Here is a 22,712-nt window from a genome sequence, read left to right on the forward strand (position 1 = left end):
CCTGAAATAGAGGCGAAGAGTCCTGCAGCATAGACATGGACTCGTACGATCTGTTCGGTGAAGATGTTAGTGGCTCGATGCTTGATGCTCTTCCTGACCTCGGGGGGAACGATCATTTTGACCCTGCAGGCACGAATAATTCTGTGGTAGTATCTAGAGATGGTTCAAACCCTGGCGTTAATGGAGGAGGGAGTTATATTAGTCAATCTTATATATCTCAAGAATCTCCGCTTCAAAAATTAACTTCATTTGGCGGATCTGAATTTGGGAGTTCTACTCAATTGCAAAATCCATCACAACGCAACATGTTTAATCAGAATCTTGGAACGTTTGATAGTGGTGCGCCACAGCGTGCTATGGTGCCAGGAGCTTTTCAAAATCAAGCTCGGAATATGGCACCGCAACATAGAGGGCCTCATCCTGGTAGTGGAGGACAGTATCCTAATTATAATGATAATATGTATTCAATGGAACAGCAACACTCTATGACAAGGGCTAATATGTCTATGGATCCGAGTATGCAAGGCTGGCCAGGTACAGGAGGTGGTGCTTACCCACAAATGCAGAGACATTACAATCAAATAGCACCACAGCCTGGTACTTACAGGCAACATATGCCTCCTCAGTATTCTCATCAGCAAGACCAAAGTGGAGTTATGAATCAAAAGCTGCAGCAACAACATTTTGGTAATCAACAGGGCATGATAGGAAATATGGGTGTACCACACCAAGCGATGCAAGCTGGTGGAACTGGTAGTGTTTATCAGCATATGGTTGGGCAGCAACAACACTACCAGCAAGGGAATTCTGTACCAATGTATCAGACATCTCCTGCCTATCCTGGCTTTGCCTCAGCCATTCATCAACAACAGCAACAGCAGCAACAACAACAACAGCAGCAGCAGCAACAGCAGCAGCAGCAACCTCAGCAACCTCCACAAAGGATGCCACATCATCATCCACCTCATCCAAGTCATCAATCACATCCAACACACCCTCAACAATATCCTCAACATTCACAGCATCCAAATACACAACAACCACAACAGCAGCCACAGCAGCCACAAATGGATCCTCAATACTCTCATCATGCAACTTCAATGTTCAATCAACCACAACATTCTGGACCAGCATCACAGTTTGGTACAGCGAAACATGCTACGAGTCCTCAGTACCGAGCTACTTTTCCGCAATTATCACCTCAGATGTCACCTAGACCTCAAATGTCGCCGCGGCCGCCAGCGGTTCAGCAACAAATGTCTCCAAGACCTATTATGTCACCAGCTAAACCTAACACACTGTCTCCACATCCTCATGTTCAAATGCCGCATCAACAATCAAATCAACCTGGTACAATGTCTGTGTCGCCTTGTCCTTCGACTCCGATGCAAATGAATCCATCATCGCAGCAAACCACCCTTCAAGCATTGGAGCAAATGGTGATACCAGGCGTTGCTGTATCGAACTCGAGTGTCTCTACTACAGACTACAATCAATTTCAAGCACGTCCAACGATATCACAAGCGCCAAATATTTTACCTCAACCTGCCGCACAAAACTCCATGCCACCTATCACCGGCCCAAGGATGCCAATGCCAGCTCAGTGGCCTCATCCGCAGCAACAACAACAGCCGCAAATAAGGCCGAGTGTAAGTGAAGATAGAACTGTGGTGGAAACTCAGCCTCCAGTTTCTGAACAAAGTACACCAATGTTCCCAGTAGCTGGAACAGAACCCATTCATAGTGTCCCAGAAACTACAACTAGAGATTCTGCAGATTCGATTCATACTCCAGTCGAACCACCTAAACAGGAAAATGAAGCATTACATCAAAATGTACAGGACCCACAACAAGATTCACTTAATTCACAGACTGATACTTTGATGCAAAGTAATTCGCAGAGTAATTCGTCGTTGGAACATGCCTCTGGAAATGTTCCTCAGATCGAAACTGTACAATCCTTACCAGCAACTAGTACAAACGGAAATGTTGAGTGTTCTAGCTTACCGACATTATCTCAACAACAATCGACGCCAAGTCAAATACAGAATCCGGTTTCTACCATCGAAAGTCAACCTACATGTGACTCGAAACCACATGATCAACATTTGGAGATAAACTCAGTAAATTGTCCACCAACTAATAGTAACGTGCCTGCGCATCCTCAGCAACCAGCAGTTAGTAGTCAAACGACGCAGCAACAACAGCACAATCAACAACAACCCATTAATTGTCCACAAGTACAACCGATGCATGTGACTCAACCTCAAGTAGTTCCACCACAGCAGCCACCAGTACAACCTCAACCATCGTTACAGCCTGCACAACAGCCTCAAATCAGTCAAGTGCAACCACAAATAAATCAACAACCACCTCCTCAACAACCAATAAGTCAGCAACCAATCACTCAACAACCTATGCAACAAATGAGTACCCCTCAACAGCCAGCGCAAATTGCTCAACCTCAACCTCAAGCTCAGCCTCAAGCTCAGCCTCAGCAACCGCCTCAGCAGGCTACGTTAAATCAAACGCAACAATCACAGCCACAAATTTCTCAGCCTCAGTTAGCGCAGCCACCGCCGCCACCTCAGCCAATTCTACCATGCGTAACGCAAGTTCAAACAACTCCACCGTCTCAGCCTCATATAAGCCCACAAGTTAACATGATTCCTCAAAGTGCGCCACTGATTTCACCTCAGATACCGCATCAGCAACAGTTGCAATCGCCTATACAAAATCCAACCTCGCAATTGCCGAGCCAAACTAATCAAGTTCCACCTACGCATTTAAATACGCAACAAATGCCCGCGGTTAATCAGGCTAATGGTATGGTACTACCTCCCCATCAAGCTGCAGTATCAGTGCCAAATTCGCAAACGCCACATCCAGTGCAACAAAATTTCACGGACTTTACGAATATTCCAAAAAATAATATGTATCCAAATGATATGATTGTGGGTTCTGGTCAACAATATCCTCCTGGCAGTGACATAATTAGTGGTAGTACTATGCCGAATATGTACAATATACCAGCAAATCCGACATCGACGGCAGTTACGTCTGGTGGCTTTGGTACATCTTGTACTCCAGTTACACATCATCAGGAAAGAGCAGCATTGCAACAGCAATTACAGGAATTGTACTGTATGCCTCCAGCTACTGAGAATCAGGAGAAGATTGTTGCCCTGCAGGAAAAGTTGCAAGCATTGCAACAACATGAGACTAATGATCAGTGTAATGGTGGACCTCAATGTATATTACAGACTCCTATGTTTACTACGACAGCTGTCGTTGATAGTCCACAGGTAAATTCAGTGTCTACTTTGTGTATTTTATACGAAAACTAACACATTATTTCTAAAATGTCTTTTTTTAAATAGGTTTCCAGTACTACTGGTCGTGGCCGTAGTAAAGGTACACCCAGGACTAAAAAAAGTAGGAAGAAGGCTGACAAAGAGGCTGTTACTCCTGCACCAATTACTCAACAACAACCGGAACAACCAGTGTCAGACAATCAAGTAACTACTGGAGATAGTAGTAATATTGTTGATAGCGCTGCAGATTCTGAGGATATCAAGCCATCTTCTGGTGACATAGAAGAGGAATGGAATAAAAGTCGGAAGTCACGACCTCCTAGAAAGCCACGAAAACCAAAGGAGCCAAAGGAACCGAAAGAGCCGAAGGAACCGAAAGAACCAAAAGAGCCGAAGGTTAAAAAAGAACCAAAACCACCAAAGGAAGCGAAGTCTCCTAAGGCGCCAAGGAAGAGAAACAAAGATAAAGATTCGACGAAACGTAATAGGAAGTAAGTCATCTCAGATATTCAGTTTGTAATTTCCTTTTGAAGAGCAATTATCATTAAAAATATTGTGCATTCACAGAAAAGTTAATCAGTCTGAATCAGCTGATGACGACGCTATACAAGAAACGGAAGAAACTGCAGTTTCTGATTCTAGCGCAGTTAAAGAAACAGATACGAAACCATCTGAACCGTCCATTCAAGGTGATCAAGAGCAAGTAGATTCTTCGACCACAGAACCTTTAGTAATTGAAACGAAAGATCAAGATAAGCAAAAAGGAGAGTCAGAAGAAAGCCCAGCTGATGAAAAAAAAGAAGAAAATTCAGAAGCAGCTCCAGCCACGGAAACTGCTACTCCTAATAAAAAGAAAGCTGCTGCTCGGAAAAGATCTTCTGTTGGAAAGGTTTCAGCGGGGAAATCTCCTAGAAGTTCAAAGTACGTTATTTATACATATTTTTTTATTTTTCCATTATCTCAAGTAGAATATAATATTCATTTGTGATACTTTATTAAATTCTTTAGGAAACGTAAAAGTCGAATTGCTCCTGACTCTGATGGCGAAGAATTAGCAGCAACACCTCCACCATCTCCAGAAGCGGGAGATGACAATAAAAGACGTTCTGCTAGAAATACGCATCGTAAGAAATATGTTGATGATGTAATGCTTAGATTCTCGGACGATGACGTACCTCTTCAAGATGCTCAGCTATCTAAAAAAGTAGAGGGTGTAAATGTAGCAAAGCCTGTATCTGTTAAAAAGGAAAACGAAGGTGGTGAAGTTGGCCCAAATAAGCCTAACTTCGTATATATAGTACGTACTACACATGCATTTATTGCTTAATATCTTCTTAATTCTATATACAAAGTTTCAAACAATATTATTAATGGTCTTATAGAATACAACGGATGAAGATTCCATGGTTGTACAACATATATTATGTTCTCGAATGGGAAAAAGAGAAATTAAGCCACCAGCGCCGGAAGTAAAAACTGAGGCATCCACAGAGAAAACGGAATCAGATAGTAAAAATAAAGAAGACGAAAATCCGACAAAGGAAGAAACGACTGAGAAGGAACCAGATTCTGAGTCAGATAATAAGGATGTAAAAGACATTGAAACTTCTGAAGATAAAAAGGATAGTGACACTGAGAGTAGTGCTAAAGATAAGAGTAAACATGAAGAGGAAGTAACTGAATCCAAGCAAGAAACTGCTGTGGTAGAAGCGAAACCTCAAATAATAGAAGTTGAAGAATATTTTGTTAAATATAGAAATTTTTCGTATTTACATTGCGAATGGAGAACGGAGGAAGAATTGTATAAGGGTGATAAGCGAATTCAAGCCAAATTAAAACGATTCAAGCAGAGGCAGCAGCAGAATACTAATATCTTTGAAAATGTAATTATTAAATTGTTGTTCTATATTTCAATTATTTTTGTCTTCTAGAATATTTTTCGTTTAACAAAATTAATATCATAAAACTTTAACTTTCAGGTGTTTAATATTTATTGAAATGTTTAAGCTATTAATGATAATAAGAACTAGAGAAAAGTACATGCGAAAAATAGGAGATAATTTTTTTCTTTTTACAGACTGAAGATGATCCATTTAATCCAGATTTCGTAGAAGTCGACAGAGTACTCGACGAGGCGACACACACTGATCCAACTACTGGGGAAACTTTAAAGCATTATTTAGTTAAATGGAGATCTCTTCAATACGAAGACTCCACTTGGGAGTTGGAAGAAGATGTTGATCCAGAAAAAATAGCTCAATTTGTTAGATTTAATAAACTGCCCCCAAAAGATCAGTGGAAGGTAATCCATAAAAAATAATTCAAGTGAAATTAACTTTCGAAATATTTGTTTATATTCTGTTACTAATAAACTAATTTTTTGTCTAGCCTAAAAAGAAACCGACTGCATCAGCGTGGGTCAAATTAGAAGAGTCTCCAATTTATAAGAGCAATAATAGTTTACGACCGTATCAATTAGAAGGTCTTAATTGGTTGCTTTTCTCATGGTATAATGGTCATAATTGCATTCTTGCGGATGAAATGGGTTTAGGAAAAACTATTCAGTCCTTAACATTCGTGGATGCGGTTTATAAGTATGGAATTCGTGGACCATTCTTAATTATAGCGCCTCTTTCGACCATTCCAAATTGGCAACGTGAATTCGAAAGTTGGACTGACATGAATGTTGTCGTCTACCATGGCTCGTACGTTCTATCTATTTTTTTATGAGTACTATAATTAAAACGCTTTTTCTTACATAATTTTTTATTTATAGCGCAGCGAGTCGGACTATGCTTCAAGAATATGAAGTCTATTACAAGAATGAAAAAGGACAGCAAATCAAAGATTTGATTAAATTTAACGTGTTAATAACTACATTTGAAATAATTATAACAGACTTTAATGAACTACGGGGATATAATTGGAGACTGTGTGTCATAGATGAGGCTCATAGGCTAAAAAATAGAAATTGCAAGTTACTTGAAGGTCTTAGGCAATTGAACTTAGAACATAGAGTGCTGTTATCTGGCACACCTTTACAGAATAATGTCAATGAACTTTTCTCGTTACTAAATTTCCTGGAGCCAATGCAGTTTTCGAGCAGTGAAGCATTCCTTAAAGAATTTGGTAACCTCAGTAGTGAAAGTGAAGTTCATAAATTGCAGCTTCTTTTGAAACCAATGATGTTGCGTCGACTCAAGGAAGATGTGGAGAAATCATTAGCTCCAAAAGAAGAAACTGTTGTAGAGGTAATTTTAATGATTAATAAGCTTCTTTTTGTATTAATTGGTGAATCGCTAAACAATTCATAATAAATGATTTGTTTATTCGTCAGGTGGAGTTAACAAATATACAAAAGAAATATTATCGCGGTATATTGGAAAGGAATTTCTCTTTCCTTGCAAAAGGAACTACATCAGCTAACATTCCGAATCTCATGAATACAATGATGGAATTAAGAAAATGTTGTATTCATCCATTCCTACTTAATGGCGCGGAAGATCAAATACAATTAGATTACAAGACTGGTGAAAAAGAGGACTCTGAGGCTTATTATCATGCATTGGTAAACAGTTCGGGAAAGATGGTTTTAATTGATAAATTATTGCCTAAACTCAAAGCCAGTGGACATAGAGTATTAATATTTAGTCAGATGGTAAAATGTTTAGATCTGTTGGAAGATTATCTATTATATAAAAAGTAAGTACTAATTTTTTTCCCTTATCTAATGTAAGAAGCTTTAGAATGTTTGATCTAGGAGGAAAATAATTTTATTTTCAAAAAATAAATAAATTATCTGTATTTCTACAAAACAAAATTTTCTCTAGATATCCATATGAAAGAATTGATGGCCGCATTCGAGGAAATTTAAGACAGGCCGCAATTGATCGTTATAGTAAACCCGACTCTGATAGATTTGTATTTCTTCTTTGTACTAAAGCGGGTGGTCTTGGTATCAACCTTACAGCCGCAGACACAGTCATTATATACGACAGCGACTGGAATCCACAAAATGATTTACAGGTTCGCAGTTTAATGTTAATTACAATATTAAGTGCAAAGTCATTCTATTTATTCCATCTCTTTCACAATAAGCTAATTAACAAATACTAGTATTGGTTATTCGAATCGTCGAAGCCTTTTGAAATTCAAAAACTTTCGAGAATTTAAAAGTTAGGTTTCGATATACTCCTAGTAAATACATTAGTAATTACAATATTATGTGCATTGTCAGCTTCTAACATGTGCGGTAATTATCTAGGCGCAAGCTCGATGTCACAGAATTGGTCAGCAAAAGATGGTAAAAGTATATCGGTTGCTCTGCCGTAACACTTATGAAAGGGAAATGTTCGATAAAGCTTCGTTGAAGCTTGGATTAGATAAAGCTATTTTGCAATCAATGAATACCAGTCAAGGGGGTAAAGATCCCAGTAATAAACAATTGACTAAAAAAGAGATAGAAGACCTACTAAAAAAAGGTGCTTATGGTGCTATTATGGATGATGACAATGCTGGTGATAAGTTTTGCGAAGAGGATATAGAACAAATTCTTGAACGAAGAACACAAGTGAGTCAAACGATTACCATTTTATTTACTAAAACTGTTTTCTTGTACATTGATACTAATTTGAGGAAATTTCTTCATATATAGATTATTACCATAGAAGCGGAAAAAGGATCCACATTTTCCAAAGCTAGTTTTGCATGTTCCTCTAATAGATCTGATATTAATATCGATGATCCAGATTTTTGGAAAAAATGGGCGAAAAAAGCTGAAATTGATACAACAGAGAAGAAGGAAGAGGATGAATTAGTGATATCAGAACCAAGACGAAGAACACAAATTAAACGATATGGTCATGATGAATCAGTTGTTATGTCGGACCTCGATAGTTCAGATGATAATAGCGACGATGAAACAAGTAGTGGGTTAACAGGTAGAGGTATGTTCATTGTTGGTGCATGTTAAAGCACAACACCATTTCTTAGTATTATTACTTCGTAAAATACATCACTTGGTTGCTGGAGTGGATTAATGGTCTTCAATAATTGTGAAGGTATCAGACCATATTCAATATCCTTAGTTTCAAAAGTTTTCACTTTTTTTATTGCAACTTAATAATATGGCTACCAACCTAACCAATTTTACATGTATGAAGCTACTTCAATTCTTGTTTGATGAAGCAATATTTGAGTATTCAGAAATTTATAAGTATTGTTACTTATAAGCATTACCATTCTTAATACAAATACTGTGATACCTAAATGTTATGTGTTTGTTATACACAGTACTTCCAAGATTTTAATAAGAAAGTTATTTTTTTTTCTTTTAACATTGAGAGTTTCAGTTATATTTAATATTCAGTACAGCATTTTATATATAATTTCAAAAGATAAAACCCTATCTTGAAACTGTGAGTATATTTTATCACAACTTTTATAAAAAAAGATTATATACTAAATATTTTTACTATGAAGAAGTTAACATACAGAAAAGTAAGATTTCTTATTTTTGATTTATTTTCATAGATGCGGATATACACTGAATAATCATAGTAAAGAAATAATACTTTATTATTCTAGTACATACAAATATACAAACACGTTTACATGCATGCATGCTCACAGTGCTAATGAATACATTGATGTTACACACAACTACTTTCACAACACAATATTACTGTTTCTCTATCATATTTTCCAATGCATGTTAAGCAACCTTGTAATTTATAATACTCATAACTTCAGCTATCACAAACTGTAAAGAACATACATTATCATAATCAAACTGAACATACAAAACAACATTTAAAAACAAAATATCATTTCTACATACTCATATATTTCTACATTAACAGTGTATTTTAATTTAATGACAAAATAAGAATTCTATATTATTTATCAAACATTACAGATTTTAATTATCTGTTTTCATTTTGACATTAGTTTTATTATCTATATCAAAATGGCAAAGTTATTTTTAATCATGAGGGTAATTTATCAATAGTTTCACTTCATTTTACAGTATTTAAGTGTTTTAAACGATATTCATTCACGATATGAATACAAGCATATCACTTCTACGAATCTTATCCTTCTTATATCACTTTTGAACTATGGCTTGCTGTTACTATAAATACACTGTGTTGCTCTATCATACAAAGTAGGATTTTTTTTTTTTTAAGTATTAGCTTCCTAATAAAAAATGTAAAACATATTCTTTTCTTATTATAAGGTAAGAAACGACGAGACAAATTCGGCAAGAAAACTCGAAAATTCTGTGATGAGTACGTCCCTCGTGAAGGTGAAGTAGTGTACGGCAGTTGGGCACGAAGCGAGTGCTTCAAGGTGGAACGAGGCCTGCTCACGTTCGGTTGGGGCCGATGGGAAGAAATTCTTCAGCATAGCCAATTTCGTCGTGGATGGCGTGAAATCGATGTCGAAGACTGTGCACGAGTCATACTACTCTACTGCCTTCGTTATTACCGTGGCGACGAGAAGATTCGTAACTTTATTTGGGACCTTATCACTCCCATGGAAAACGGAGAAAAAGTTAAGAACGTGTGCGTCAATACTAGCGGAAGAAATAGTAGACAGAAGAAAAAAGGTCGAGTTAGAGAAGGTCGAGAAACGCGTGGATCAGTCGTCAATGGAGGTCCAAGTGATCCTAATCATTGGAGTAATGCTGAGAAGTATGATGGAGACATATTCCTTGAAAGTAACTATAGGAAGCACTTAAGCCGTCATGCAAATAAGTACGTAAAATACTTTTAAAATTACAAATCTTCGTACTTTGTACATACAGTACCGTTCATAAGTATTTGGACATTTGACGTTTTTAGAAATGCATGGAATACACTTTTTTATTCATACTAACCAATATTAAATGTTATTCTTATAGCTATTCGTAAACCTTATACAAAATGATCCTCTTGCTTGGAGACTCAGAGACAGTGCCACAGAAATATCGCTGCAAAAACACGGAGTTTGTATGTAGGATCTATCGATTTTTAGTTAAAAAACGCACAAGAGCACTGTGGACCTCTTAGGTCATAATAAAGTCCCGCTGCGATGTTTTCATGGCGACACTGTCTTTGAGTTTCCTAGCGAGAGGATCACTCTGTACAATAATCGTCTAAGATAATACCTATAGCCAAAGCTGTATTAGAGAATTTTACTTGAAGTGTATTTTATACATTTCCCATAACGTGAAAATGTCCAAATATTTATTCACGGTAGTGTAAGAATTTTTAATAAATATTGTTCATTTTTCTGAGAAAATATTTTAATTACTTCGTATGTTGTGTACAGAGTACTGCTACGCGTCCGAATGCTTTACTATATTAAGCACGAGATCATCGGGGATTTAGTTCAACATATATCTGATGGGGTTCACGTCAGGTTAGTGATTTCGTATTTACACATCATTTTATGAAACCTTCATTATTCTTTGCTAAACTGACCTATCATGGAATATTGTGCACTTACATATGTGCTTATACAGAGCTTTCATAGTTGCATGTGCAATGTCTTTGTTTATCCCTGGGAGCTGTAATTGTATGAGGAATGCTCATAGAGCTGAACTATGTTTACTTCGTAGCTCTGTAAACGGCTATCAGTCGCTGATCCTACATTACTAATATTTATCAAAATCTTCCCATCTTGTTCTTATAAACATGTACACCAATATACACACGCAAATTTTCAAATGATATCGTGAACACTTTGTACGCCTTAAAATGGTCAAAGATGGTCGACTCAGCAGTACCGTGGTAAGAAATAATTAAAAAGCAGTGCACTGTATTACAGGGGCGTACCGATAATAGGTATTTAACGAACCGTATATATGCCTTAATTTAAAGAAAAGATAATTCTCTAAATTTATGTTTCAATAAAATAAGCTTATTCGGTATATTCGTCTGAGAAAGAAGAACGTAGTTTGAAATATTATTAAGACTTATTAGAATGAAAAATTTCTGTAATCTTTTAACATTCGATTGGCATACATAAATTGGCAAATTGTAAATGAAACCGCCCTACAGTGCGTTGCGGATAAACCCTCCACAGTTGATGGAACGACCAGCGAAATGGTGGGACACGCAAGCAGACATATCCTTAATAGTTGGCTGCTACAAACACGGCTACGAGAATTACGACCAGATGAGGATCGATCCCGCTCTTTCTTTCATTACAAGCTGCCCTCTCCCTTCCCAGTCTCAGATCGCACAAAGCAAGTGAGTAATCATTCTTTTTTACGTTTATTTGTTTCTCTTCTACATATGTGCCCACCGCTATATCATTCTAACCATATACAGCTTTTGCACGCTTTTTAAATCTGCTTACAATGATGCCCATGCTAGAACTAGTCTACATTCTTTCTTTTCATTTTCGTTTCATACAGTTAACGGCAAAGAATTTTTCTATTACTTTCTACTGGCCTTTATTTACAGCAAGAGAGAATGATGCATATATAAGCAGACAATATGCAGAGATCCTTATGCGTTCTTTATAAACATCAGTTATATTGTATATATATATCTACGTCTATTTTTTTTTTATGTTTATAATATATCTTTTTAATATCTACAGCATTCTAAAATGGTAAATGTGGAAGTTCGTTTAGTTTTAATGTTGTGTATCCATAGATCATATTTTAAAAATAACTTGTATTTACAATCAGTTAAGTATTATGTAACTGTCTTTACAAATGCATAAATATTAGAAGTTTTTTATTTAGTAAAGAGTGAATTAAACGTAAAAAAAATGTATGTAATTATTGTATCAATTAAAATTGAGAATTGTTGAAATTTCAGCAACAGCAGCAGAGATGATGCTAGCTTAGAGAATGATATTGATGACAGTGAATCTCTTGGAATGATGAAAGATTCGAAGGATTGTGATAAATTTAATCGAGATACACCCACTGATTCACCTGCTATATCCAATAAAGCGGACACGCCTGTATCAGAACCTAGAGGCAGCCACGAAGGGAATGATGTGCTGCTAGACGACGATAAAACTTGGCCCTCCGTCGTTGATCTTAATACTCGCTTACGCAGAGTAATTTCCTCTTATCAACGAAACGTGAAAAAGGAGGATGTAAAAGTACTGCCAAAATCCAAGACTGGTATGGAGAGTGAGACCTCTATGAATCATAGTCCTTCAATGAATGAGCCACCATTAAATATGCAAGGATGGGACTTGCAACAACTTGCTATGTATCTTTTGGTAGGTGATAGCATTTAAAACAGTTCATTGTGTAACACGTTGATGTGTAATACAATTTCTTGTTCCACGTAGAAAATGGAAAGAAGAGAGAAAATGGAAGCGATGGTGAAAGAAAGGGAACGAACTCGTATCGAAGAACAAAAAGCGAAATGGTCTCGTCGGGAAGAGAGTGAATTTTTACGAGTTGTGTCGACGTATGGTGTTAACTATGACAGGAAAAAGGCGCAATATGATTGGACTAAATTTAAAAGCATTGCTAGATTTGATAAAAAGACAGATAACGATCTGACTGACTACTACATGTCATTTAGAGCAATGTGCAAAAAGGCATGCAACGCTAAGTTGAACGATGAGGAAGGTATGTTTGTAATATATACTCGTATCATATTGAACATATCCTACATTTATTTTAAGAGTGACACAACTCAAAAAACGCAATTTTCGAGTTACAACTACAAATCAAATTGGGTAAATACACCTGTATTCATTGAGCAAATTTTGTCAATTAAATTTCGAAATTGTAGAGTTTATTTAAAGAACTCTTCGAATGTAAATTTTAAATTATTTAAACAATGGCAAGAAAATGACGTATTGCTATTCTTCGGATGAATTATTCAAGCACAATTATATTTAGTAGATAAAACAACTATTTATGTTAATATCATTTATTGAGTAAACAGTTTTCTTCTACGTCCATAAATAACTTTTTACTTTTAAGAAACCACTTTTTTGAGTTATGTCCCTTTTGAAATAATTTTCAATATTCGTAATATTGTATAGAAAACTTCTGGAAGTGAATTTGATTTTTATATGTGAAAATATTGGCTACATATAGATATTATTTTTCAACTCAAAATTGAATAGTAGATTTTTGTTAAGTGTCAAAGTATTTTGTATACATACTAAATTTTTCAGACGTTCCTGATCATCTCAGCCCCATGAAAGCAAGGCAAATATTAGATCGAGTGGATCTTTTAAGTAAAATTCGTGAGGAAATTTTATCTCACCCTCACTTGGAAGAGCGACTCTTATTATGTCAGCCGTCGGCTGACACGCCTGATTGGTGGCAGCCTGGAAAGCATGACAAAGAGTTGTTGCTTGGAGCTGCAAAACATGGTCTAGGACGCACTGATATAACAATTTTAAACGATCCAGACTTCTCATTTCATAAGATTCTGAGCAAAACTATGTACAGTAATATTCAGTCGAAACTCGCAGAGAAGCCTGAAAAAGCAATTAAAATAGAAAATAGGGAAGACATATTGAAATTTGATAAGGATGAAATACTTGTAAAATTGGAAAAAGGCGAAGGCACCTTGAAAATAGAGAAAGTAGGAGCAAAGAAAGATAAAGATTTAAATGTCATAGACAAGAAAACAGAGAATGCAGATTTGGAAAAGAGTCAAGTAGAATTGACCATTATAAAAGCTGAAAATAAAGTCGAAGAAAAGCCCATAAGCAACGCATTAACGATCACAACCATTCCAAGAAATACATCAGTAGATAAAGAACTCGTGGCGAAAATAAAAACTGAAGAAAAAAGCGAGATAATAATAGAATCGATGAAAACTGAGGGTCCTCCTAAAGTTGATCAAATTGCAGGAAATAATAACAAAACAGATGAAACGAAAGTAAATAATGTGACTGCAGATGTTGAAGAAAGTGTACCTGTAGAAACAGAGAAAGAAAATCAAACTAAAGAGAAAGATCCGCCAAAAGAAGATGAAAAGGAAACTCGGGAAGAAAAGCCTGAAGAGTCACAAACTCAGAGTACTTCGAAAGAGACGACTGAGAAAAGTGTAGTAGAACAAAAAGAGAATACAGAAACGACAGAAAAACCAACCGAAAGTACTGAAAATCCAACAATTGAGGATAGTAATAAAGTGACTATAAAATCAGATGTTACTGTTGTTAAAGAAGAAGTAGAGACGCCTGAAGGAAAACCAGCAGATACATCCAAAGATAAAGCAAAAGTGTGCAAACTCGAGGATAAATGTAGTGTTCAAGCAGCAGAACTTAAGGCAATGTTTCCTGACTTGGAAGTTATTCAACCTTTGTCACGGTTAACACAAATTGATACGTTTGTTCTTCGGGACAAAGCAATAGATTATAATGAACCTACTGTTGTACAGCTTTTGTCACACAATTCTAATAATGCTGTGAAATGGCCGAAGGTAAATAGAATCCCATTTATTTATACAGTGTCTTTATGTACATTCTACCTTGATTCAAGGAGTCGTGGAACGTATGTGGCATATTTAACGTTATTAAAGTTGCTCTAACATATGTGGGGCAGTAGTCGGTGGAAAAATTATATTTTTGGAGTTTCTAAACATTTGATTGATGCGTTAAGACACGTAAAAAGAAGATTGGATATTAAAGAGAGTCTAAAACGTTTCTAAGAGACGATTACACTTGTCAAATTTGGCTTGTGTAAGCAAGTCTATACCAGATATATACTCATACTCATTTTGTTTATGCAAATATTTTCGTTATATATCTATCTTACTAGTCATATTTACATTGCTGTTTTATTTCTTTAGGAGCATGCTATCGAAGCTCGTTTGATGCATATCGTTCACGCGATTGAGCACAAAGAATGGCCAGTATCTGTAAACTTCACTGCTGGAGATGAAGTGGATACTTCTTCAAATGACAAGGAATGTTCAGAAGTGATAACTATAACTACAGATCATGGGGTATCGCGAAATACAACACCTGGAAATAATATGTCGTTGTCGAAGAAACGTAAAAGGCACATTGCTATCGATGTGGAAACTGAAAGAGGTAGTTAAAACAAAAGCGAAATTGTTTACTGGTTTTACGAGTTTATTGATTGTTTTTTTGTTTTCAGCGAAACTTCATGCCTTGTTAAATAGTAGTCACACAACTACTCAACCCCCTGCGGCTTTAAGTAAGCCTGCAGTATTGTCTGGATCTAATACGTGGGAAATGAATGATGAATCACAGTCTGAAGAATCTAGGCGCTCGACGCCAGTTCAGCCGCCTCCGGCACATCAACAAATACGAACGCCAAGTATACCATTTGATTTGAAATACACAGTTCCTGGGAAACCAACTGTGATTCCTGGCACTTCAAGTACTTTAACTCCCATCGATTTATCTGCAGGGTAAAATTTTTGATTTATCATAAACATACATCAATATATTTCTTACGATTTTTCTATTATCGTTTCGTATTTTACAGGTATCCAAAAACCAACACTGATACTAGCAAAGATATTATGAACGAAGTTCAAGACTTCTCAATGCCAAATAAAAACAAACAAATTAGTAGCAATAAAGGGAAATTAGATAGTATGTTAGACAAATTAATAAAGAGAAAAAGCTGTGTATGTATAGCTGTGTTATTCAATTTACAATTTAACTATTTGTAATATAAATTAAATGGGAACGTAAATTCGACCATGTATTCTTGTTTTTATTAGCCAACGGACGAACCACCTGTCATTGGAAAAGAGAAAAAACGTAGGAAACTTGATGAAATTGTACTAGGACTAAGCGCGGCAAAAGAACAACAAAGTACTCATTACCCTGAGCACAGTAAAAAGAGTACAATCACACCAAACGTTACTGTTACTCCGACATCTGCACCAATGGGTCTTCCAAATCCTCCACCAAGTACCCAGAAACCGTTTTCTATTACGGTCACGTCGATTCCTTCTTCACGTGCATCAAGCTCCACTTCTGGCTTGCCTCCTCCATCTTTGCATTCGCACAAAGACAGTTTCTCAGCTTTGCTTGCTCAAGCAGAGCAACAGAATCGTGAATTCAAAAAGCAACAGCAACATCAGCAATCTCAGCAGCAGCAGCAGCAGCAGCAGCAGCAACAGCAGCAGCAGCAGCAACAACAGCAGCAACAGCAACAGCAGCAGCAGCAGCAGCAACAACAACAGCAGCAGCAGCAGCAGCAGCAAAGTTTCAATTCAGCTCATTCATCGTCGTCAAATAGTCACCGAAAGAGCTATGAAGCGATGATCGCGGATATAAATAAGGTTGCTGAGTATTCTTCCAAAATTGGATCGTATTCCCATGAGGCTAAAGTGAACAAATGGCTGGCTGAACAAACTGCTATGTCCGAGCAATTGAGTGCAGAATATTTGAATGCACCTAGGCGACGACGTCCACGCGTTGATCCATCGCTATTGGATTGGAAAAAATTAACTGGCGATGAGAATGTTGCTGTAATTAACAGATTAACAGGAAAAAAGGTTTGAACAAAGTTTTTGTGTTTCTCTTTAGAAGTTGCTTTAAATGATATATAATTTTATACAAATTTAAAAAAATTTTTTTTTAATTATTTCCATTATACATATTTATTTGTATTTTAACGTTTTTATTTTAATTGCGCTGGTAAAAGTGGCCTAAGTCATACTTCCTGTGTTTAGAAATATTTAGACTCTTCCGTTTGGATAGATTTAAAAAACATTTTGCTGTTATACAGTACAACTTTCTGTTGAATGTTTTACGAAAATCTGTTATGGAAATACGCATATCAGAATCTTACATGACTCAGACCATTTTTAAGATCATCGTACCCAGAATAGTATAATAATTCACTCTACATGTTCTTTCAGGTTACTGGCAGTAAAGCCCCACAACTGAAACGTTTAGGTCAATGGCTGATCGAGAATCCTATGTTCGACGTAGACCCGAAATGGGCTGAACTAGTGAAAGAACGCGGTAACCTTCCTCACGATTTACAAAAGAGACTATCAGGAAACGATAGAAGTAACATGAACAAGGGTAAGAGTCCAGGAAGACCTCCAATGATGCCGAGCCCTACTAGTCAACAATCAGCGAGCCAAGCAAATCTAGCAGCCACATCGATGGCTTCTGGTTTAAATTTCCCTTCGCTGGGTAACTTAAACAACTCTCTTCTCTCTGGCCTTTCTCTCGGCAATTTCGACCCGAAGAACAATCCTCTATTAATGCCATTCGGTGGACTACCGAATCTGGGAGCACTGAGTGGCCTGGGGAACCTCGGCAATCTCAGCAACATGAGTTTAACAAACTCTCTGTTCGCGAATCTCGCTGGACTCGGCTTGCCATCTTTGGCAGGCATGGAAGCAGCTTTAGGTGCGACGGCGACTAGCACAGCGACCGACACGAATCCTGTCGTTAGTTCTGTCAGTAGTAAGAACACAGGTTTGACTAGTATTAGTAGCGCTGGTAAATCTCGTAGCAAAATGGAGCCCCCTACGAGCAAGTCCTCGGTGCCTTCGACTTCATCAGCATCGTCTACTATACCAACAACGACGCCGTTTCCTTTCTTCTTTCCGAATCCAAGTCTACTGTACACGCCACTGGGCCTGGGCGGCTTGAATCCCTTCTCGATGCAGCCTGGCGGAGTGTCATCGGCCTACGAAAGCCTCGCTCAGTGCGGTCTCTTGAATCCTCCGACGTCGACCAGTTCAGCTACGCGAAAACCCGCCTCGTCGGGAAGCAGCTCGAGACAACGGGACACGCTTACGGACTCGACAGCAAAGAGAAAGGACGAGAAGAAGTCCAGGTACTCTGTGGATCCTGGAATAGCCCTGCAACAGTACACAGACATGGCGCTGCACAATGAAGAGAGGCGCAGAGTGGAGCACGAGAAGAGAGAAACTGTGGAGCAGAATGACGTGGCGGATCTTTCTGACAAGCGAGTCGAGAGGAAGAATAAGGAGCAAGAGATAAAAGAGGCTCTGGAACATTTAACTAGAACCAGTGCTGAATTACTGACGAGGAATCTGGAGGATATTCAGCGATCCAGCGAGAAAAGAAGTCGTAGCATAGATCACAGTCAAGGTTCCGAGCAACAGACATCTGGCATGCTCGAAGTGACTCTGGAACCCGTGAATAAGAAACCGAGAATCGAGATTGAGGTTACGACAAAGCCCGTGACAACGACGACAGTGACAACTGTGACGCCTGCTGACGTGTCGGTGGTCGAAGTGGAACCCGCTGCGCGGTTGTCGTCGGCGACGGCGTCGTCGTCGTCGTCGTCGTCATCGGTGACGATCAAGCCGAACCCTACAGAGGAGAATAACGCTTTTAGTGACGCGTCTTCAAATGCTAATAAGAAGGAAGCCAGCGAAACGGCTGCTTCGGTGACGACGACAGTATCAACCGCGGTCACAGCTGTTACACCGACAGTTACGCCTGCACGTACGCCCACACCCACGCCAATTAATACACCCACGCCAGCACACACGCCCACGCCTACGTCTACGCCGATATCCACGCCGACCCCCACGCCCACGCCCACTTCTACAACGCCTGTAACGACGGTTTCGGAAGAGGCAACCGCGTCCCAAAGTGCTGCAAGTAGCAAGGGAGATGCGTCAAAGCCTCCATCGGAGATTGAGGAGGATAACAAAGGTACTAAAGGGAAGAAAGCGCGAAGTGGGAAGCGGCTGAGTGTGGAGCCCCCTCTGGAACGGAAGAATCTTCGTTCAAGCGCAGGGAGGCAAGCAAGAGCAGCGGCTGAACGACAGGCGAGAATGGAGGGCGAGTTACAGGCTGAGCAACAAGAGACTCATACGACGAGCGAGTGAAGTGAACGTTCTTTTTAAGTGAGTTTTGAGAATAGTATAGAAGTGACGATGAATGAACGATCGAATCTTCCGTTGTCGCGACTATTTTTATTGCAATAATTCTATTATGCAGTATTCGCACAACGATCCTTTTCCAGGAGATCGTCGATTAATAGAGACATTTAATAATAAATGACCCAATAATGCATCGACAATTGTTAGTTAAATAGAGCACAAGTGCATTCGAAGAACTTGGGGGAAAAAAGAACGAAACGTTTATAGAATTTGATTTCTTCTTCCAGTTTAATATGGAAGGGGGAACGCAGGGGACAAATAAGAAACGAGGTTCGTGCTCGTAAATGCACATGGCCACATTACCAATTACTCTGTCAGTGTGAATATATAACACGAAGCTGTTTTTGATGAATACGAAGGCTGGCAATAGTATTTTATCACTCGATATATTGTGTGGTAATTAACTTTTTAATTATATATAACATTACAGTAACAAAGTATAGTTTTGTTAAATTTATTATTCTTTATGATCTTTATTGGTTTCGACGAGGGACTGTTTTATATAACTGCTATCACACTATTGCGTAGTCGTGCAACAGTTTGCCGGATCATTCAGGCATCAAATTTAAGATATAACCGTAATTGTAGTAAAGTAAATTTAGTAATAACTTAATAAAAAGAAACAGAAACAGTGTAAATATTATATACATTATGCCTAGAGACCTTAAGCGATCTGTACTTGGAGAAATGTATATAACACAGTGTACTTTTAATTACAATTAGGTGATACAATAAACAGCTTCTTTTGTTGTTTGCAAATGCCAACATTAGAATCTTTGTTTTGATAATTATGCGCACCTTTATCGACACGGACCGCCTTAAGAGGAAAATGAATCAGAGAATATGTTCATAATTCTGTTCATAGAATCGATGAAAAAAAATGTGCGTTGAAGACATGGATAGCGGAAAAACCCGAAGGCACGAGGAATTCGAAGAAACTATTTTAGCGCATTATTTTCAATTATTTTTGTCGTAAAGTAAAAAAAAAGTTTTTAAATAAAAATTGTTCATTTTTACTGTATTCTCTTTAAATGATACGCTGTTGTGTACCAATGTTATGGCACTAAATGAATACGCTTATTTATAATTATATTTCAAAGAATATGACAGTACTGTAATATTACAAAGTTCAATATATTATTAGAATGTGTACTTTAATTTTTACAAACATTAATTTTGGTAATGTAAGGAAATACATTGTAAAATACGTTGTTTTTCATATTTCAAAGGATTATTTATCTGTAGTTGGCTGAGGTACGATACGCATGTAAGTTTTACCCGATGGTAATGTTACAGTTTTAATATTGTCATATACCGTTTTCGCTTCTTCGTCGGAAACAGTTGGCTGTATCATGACATTATCACCTTTCTGAAAATAACGAGCCAAAGGTTAATCAATTTTCCAAAACGCGTAATAGTGACGATCGAAATTAAAAAAGCGCAAACCTTCCAATCGACAGGAGTTGCGACCTTATACTTTTCCGTCAGTTGAAGCGATTCAATCACTCGTAAAATTTCACTGTGTCAAACAAAAATCATTATTAATAAATATACAATGGTGGAAATAAAAATTTGGAAATTGGAGATAAAAAAAGGGATTACTCGAAGTTTCTTCCAGTAGTTGCAGGGTATAAAATTGATAGTCGCATCTTTTTAGCGGGATCGATGATGAACACTGCTCTAGCAGCCAAAGGAATACCCTCGCTGTTAACTTCTGCAGGATCTAACATTCCCAATAATGTTGCGAGTCTCCGACTTTCATCCTCTATTATTGGATAAGGGAATTCTTTGTCGCTCAACTCGCTATAAGCCTTTATATCCTGCGTGTTTAAAATATGCGAATAGCGTTCGTTAAATTCTTATTTCGTTTGTATTAATTTATTACTCTTATAAATTCTCGAATAAATCTTTGAAACAAATGGTACATTGAAAAGAAACACACCTCTATCCATTTACGATGGGAGTCGACCGAGTTACACGACAGTGCAATTACTTTTACTCCCAATCTCTCGAACTCTGGCATCAACTTTGCTACACGACCCAATTCTGTCGTACACACTGGCGTGAAATCGTGTGGATGAGAAAATAAAATACCCCATCTAAAAGAAACATACAAATTTAATTCAAATCAGGCTCATGCAGTTACATTTTCAATTTAAATCCACGTTTGCGCGCTGCATGGTTTACGGTTGTATATTAAATAATTAAAGTATTTAAATAGTAATTACTACTTAAAGAATAAATACCAAAAACAAAGAATAATTCATAAAAAGGTAATAGTATAAGAATTGTCGTGTATTTTTAGAGAATTCTCTTATTACTTAGGTAATGAGTAATGTAGAGGTTATGTTTGGTATATAAACGTCTTACGAATTGCCTAGCCAGTCGTGAAAATTAATTGTGCCGATTTGTGTCTCCGCCACAAAATTTGGGAATGTTTCTCCTAGGAGGACCATGTTAATCTAAAAAATGTATTTCCCAAGTTATTCTCTTCTGTTCCTTTTAATATTCGAAACGATAACAGCAGGCTCTCACGCTTCTGTGAACATTTGAAAATTTGACTGTCTCTGATAGAGAACTGTTGTTAGGCAATCGTTTGATAATATCATTTATTAGAGTAAGATACTGCTAAATGGAAGCATGGATGTAGAAAATGTAAGAAAAAATTGTTTTTCTATATTTTGTGAAGAATTTCAATTACGATCTTATAATATTGTAAAAAGTAGACTAACTAATATGACCAACTTAATTATTTTCGTGATTACTAAATCGATCAAAATGTTTAGCTTTATCTTTATGAATTTTTACAATGATATTTGTTTTTTTGTATCTCTTTTTTAAGTTTTTAAGGTTATTTTTAACTTTTTTATGTATAATTTTGTAATGTCTTTTGCTATGAGTTAAGTGGTATCGATTCGAATTGATTCGAATTAAACGAGTTCAAAAATTAAGTATAGATTGGACATGCAATGCTTTTTTCTGTCCCATATCTTTGGGCTTTAGAACCTCATTACCACTTTCGTGTCACGTCCAACGTTACCGATTGTGTATGAAATAAGAATGCAGCGCTGCGAGCGGTAAAAATTACAATTATAATATCGATTCGAGATTAAATACATATAGAGGGCGTGCAGATACTTCGCTAACAGTAGGGCCTCTAGTCATTTTTACGTACTGCCAGCAAATCTGTACACACTTGTTCGCTCTTAAATCACTCAACGCCAGTTACGCGTTAATTTTAGACAATTTTCGCTAATGTTCAAACGCCTCACTGAAAACTATTTATTTCTAAGTGTTTATTTTCGCCGCGTTTTTGCAATTAATCTCGCGTGGCAAGTGGCCAATTGCAGCCTAGGCGAATGAACGATACTTAAATTCGATCAAAATGGAACCATTGACTAAGGATAGAGGTACACTTGACCTTGATAATTTATATATTTCGTCAATGATGGAACTTGACTGTTGCGTTGAACACGAAGGATGCAAAAGTAAAAGTTGTTTATTTCGATAGTTTTGTATATTGGCATCAAAAGTCATATAATGCGCGACACAT

General features: G+C 37.3%; 2 protein-coding genes across 4 annotated transcripts; one reads left to right on the forward strand and one right to left on the reverse strand.

The window, feature by feature from the left end:
- Nucleotides 1-19,797, forward strand: Kis (chromodomain helicase DNA binding protein kismet). Of its 3 annotated transcripts, none has more exons than XM_076392630.1 (23): nt 1-3,305; nt 3,381-3,805; nt 3,882-4,235; nt 4,323-4,611; nt 4,697-5,197; nt 5,392-5,616; nt 5,703-6,019; nt 6,091-6,565; nt 6,652-7,016; nt 7,145-7,340; nt 7,579-7,884; nt 7,969-8,260; nt 9,553-10,072; nt 10,629-10,718; nt 11,360-11,551; nt 12,131-12,545; nt 12,618-12,903; nt 13,461-14,719; nt 15,089-15,332; nt 15,400-15,676; nt 15,754-15,898; nt 15,995-16,777; nt 17,144-19,797. In XM_076392630.1, the coding sequence occupies exons 1-23, from the start codon at nt 36-38 to the stop codon at nt 19,103-19,105; spliced, it is 13,188 nt and encodes a 4,395-aa protein (XP_076248745.1). In that variant the 5' UTR covers nt 1-35; the 3' UTR covers nt 19,106-19,797. The 3 variants fall into 3 exon arrangements, with proteins under 3 accessions (XP_076248745.1, XP_076248754.1, XP_076248763.1); XM_076392639.1 differs by having other exon boundaries at nt 7,969-8,254; XM_076392648.1 differs by lacking the exon at nt 11,360-11,551.
- A 450-nt stretch (nt 19,798-20,247) lies between these two features.
- On the reverse strand, nt 20,248-22,351 carry Prx6a (Peroxiredoxin 6a). Its single transcript, XM_076392717.1, has 6 exons — nt 22,335-22,351; nt 21,530-21,698; nt 21,102-21,258; nt 20,762-20,979; nt 20,606-20,678; nt 20,248-20,528 (listed from the first exon to the last, which is right to left on the reverse strand). The coding sequence occupies exons 2-6, from the start codon at nt 21,613-21,615 to the stop codon at nt 20,391-20,393; spliced, it is 672 nt and encodes a 223-aa protein (XP_076248832.1). The 5' UTR covers nt 21,616-21,698; nt 22,335-22,351; the 3' UTR covers nt 20,248-20,390.
- Nucleotides 22,352-22,712: the final 361 nt, after the last annotated feature.

This window comes from Calliopsis andreniformis, chromosome 1, assembly GCF_051401765.1.
Source record: "Calliopsis andreniformis isolate RMS-2024a chromosome 1, iyCalAndr_principal, whole genome shotgun sequence".
Taxonomy (NCBI): Eukaryota; Metazoa; Arthropoda; class Insecta; order Hymenoptera; family Andrenidae; genus Calliopsis; species Calliopsis andreniformis.

What these genes read in the sequence shown, in the direction of transcription:
- Prx6a (XM_076392717.1), bottom strand. Translation starts at nt 21,615, where the DNA reads ATGGTCCTCCTAGGAGAAACATTCCCAAATTTTGTGGCGGAGACACAA. An exon ending in CACGACTGGCTAGGCAATTC is followed by an intron (nt 21,259 to 21,529) that starts GTAAGACGTTTA and finishes TGTTTCTTTTAG; the next exon opens with ATGGGGTATTTTATTTTCTC. An exon ending in CAACTCCTGTCGATTGGAAG is followed by an intron (nt 20,529 to 20,605) that starts GTTTGCGCTTTT and finishes CGTTATTTTCAG; the next exon opens with AAAGGTGATAATGTCATGAT.
- Kis (XM_076392630.1), top strand. Translation starts at nt 36, where the DNA reads ATGGACTCGTACGATCTGTTCGGTGAAGATGTTAGTGGCTCGATGCTT. An exon ending in TTCTTGAACGAAGAACACAA is followed by an intron (nt 7,885 to 7,968) that starts GTGAGTCAAACG and finishes CTTCATATATAG; the next exon opens with ATTATTACCATAGAAGCGGA. An exon ending in CGATGTGGAAACTGAAAGAG is followed by an intron (nt 15,333 to 15,399) that starts GTAGTTAAAACA and finishes TTTTGTTTTCAG; the next exon opens with CGAAACTTCATGCCTTGTTA.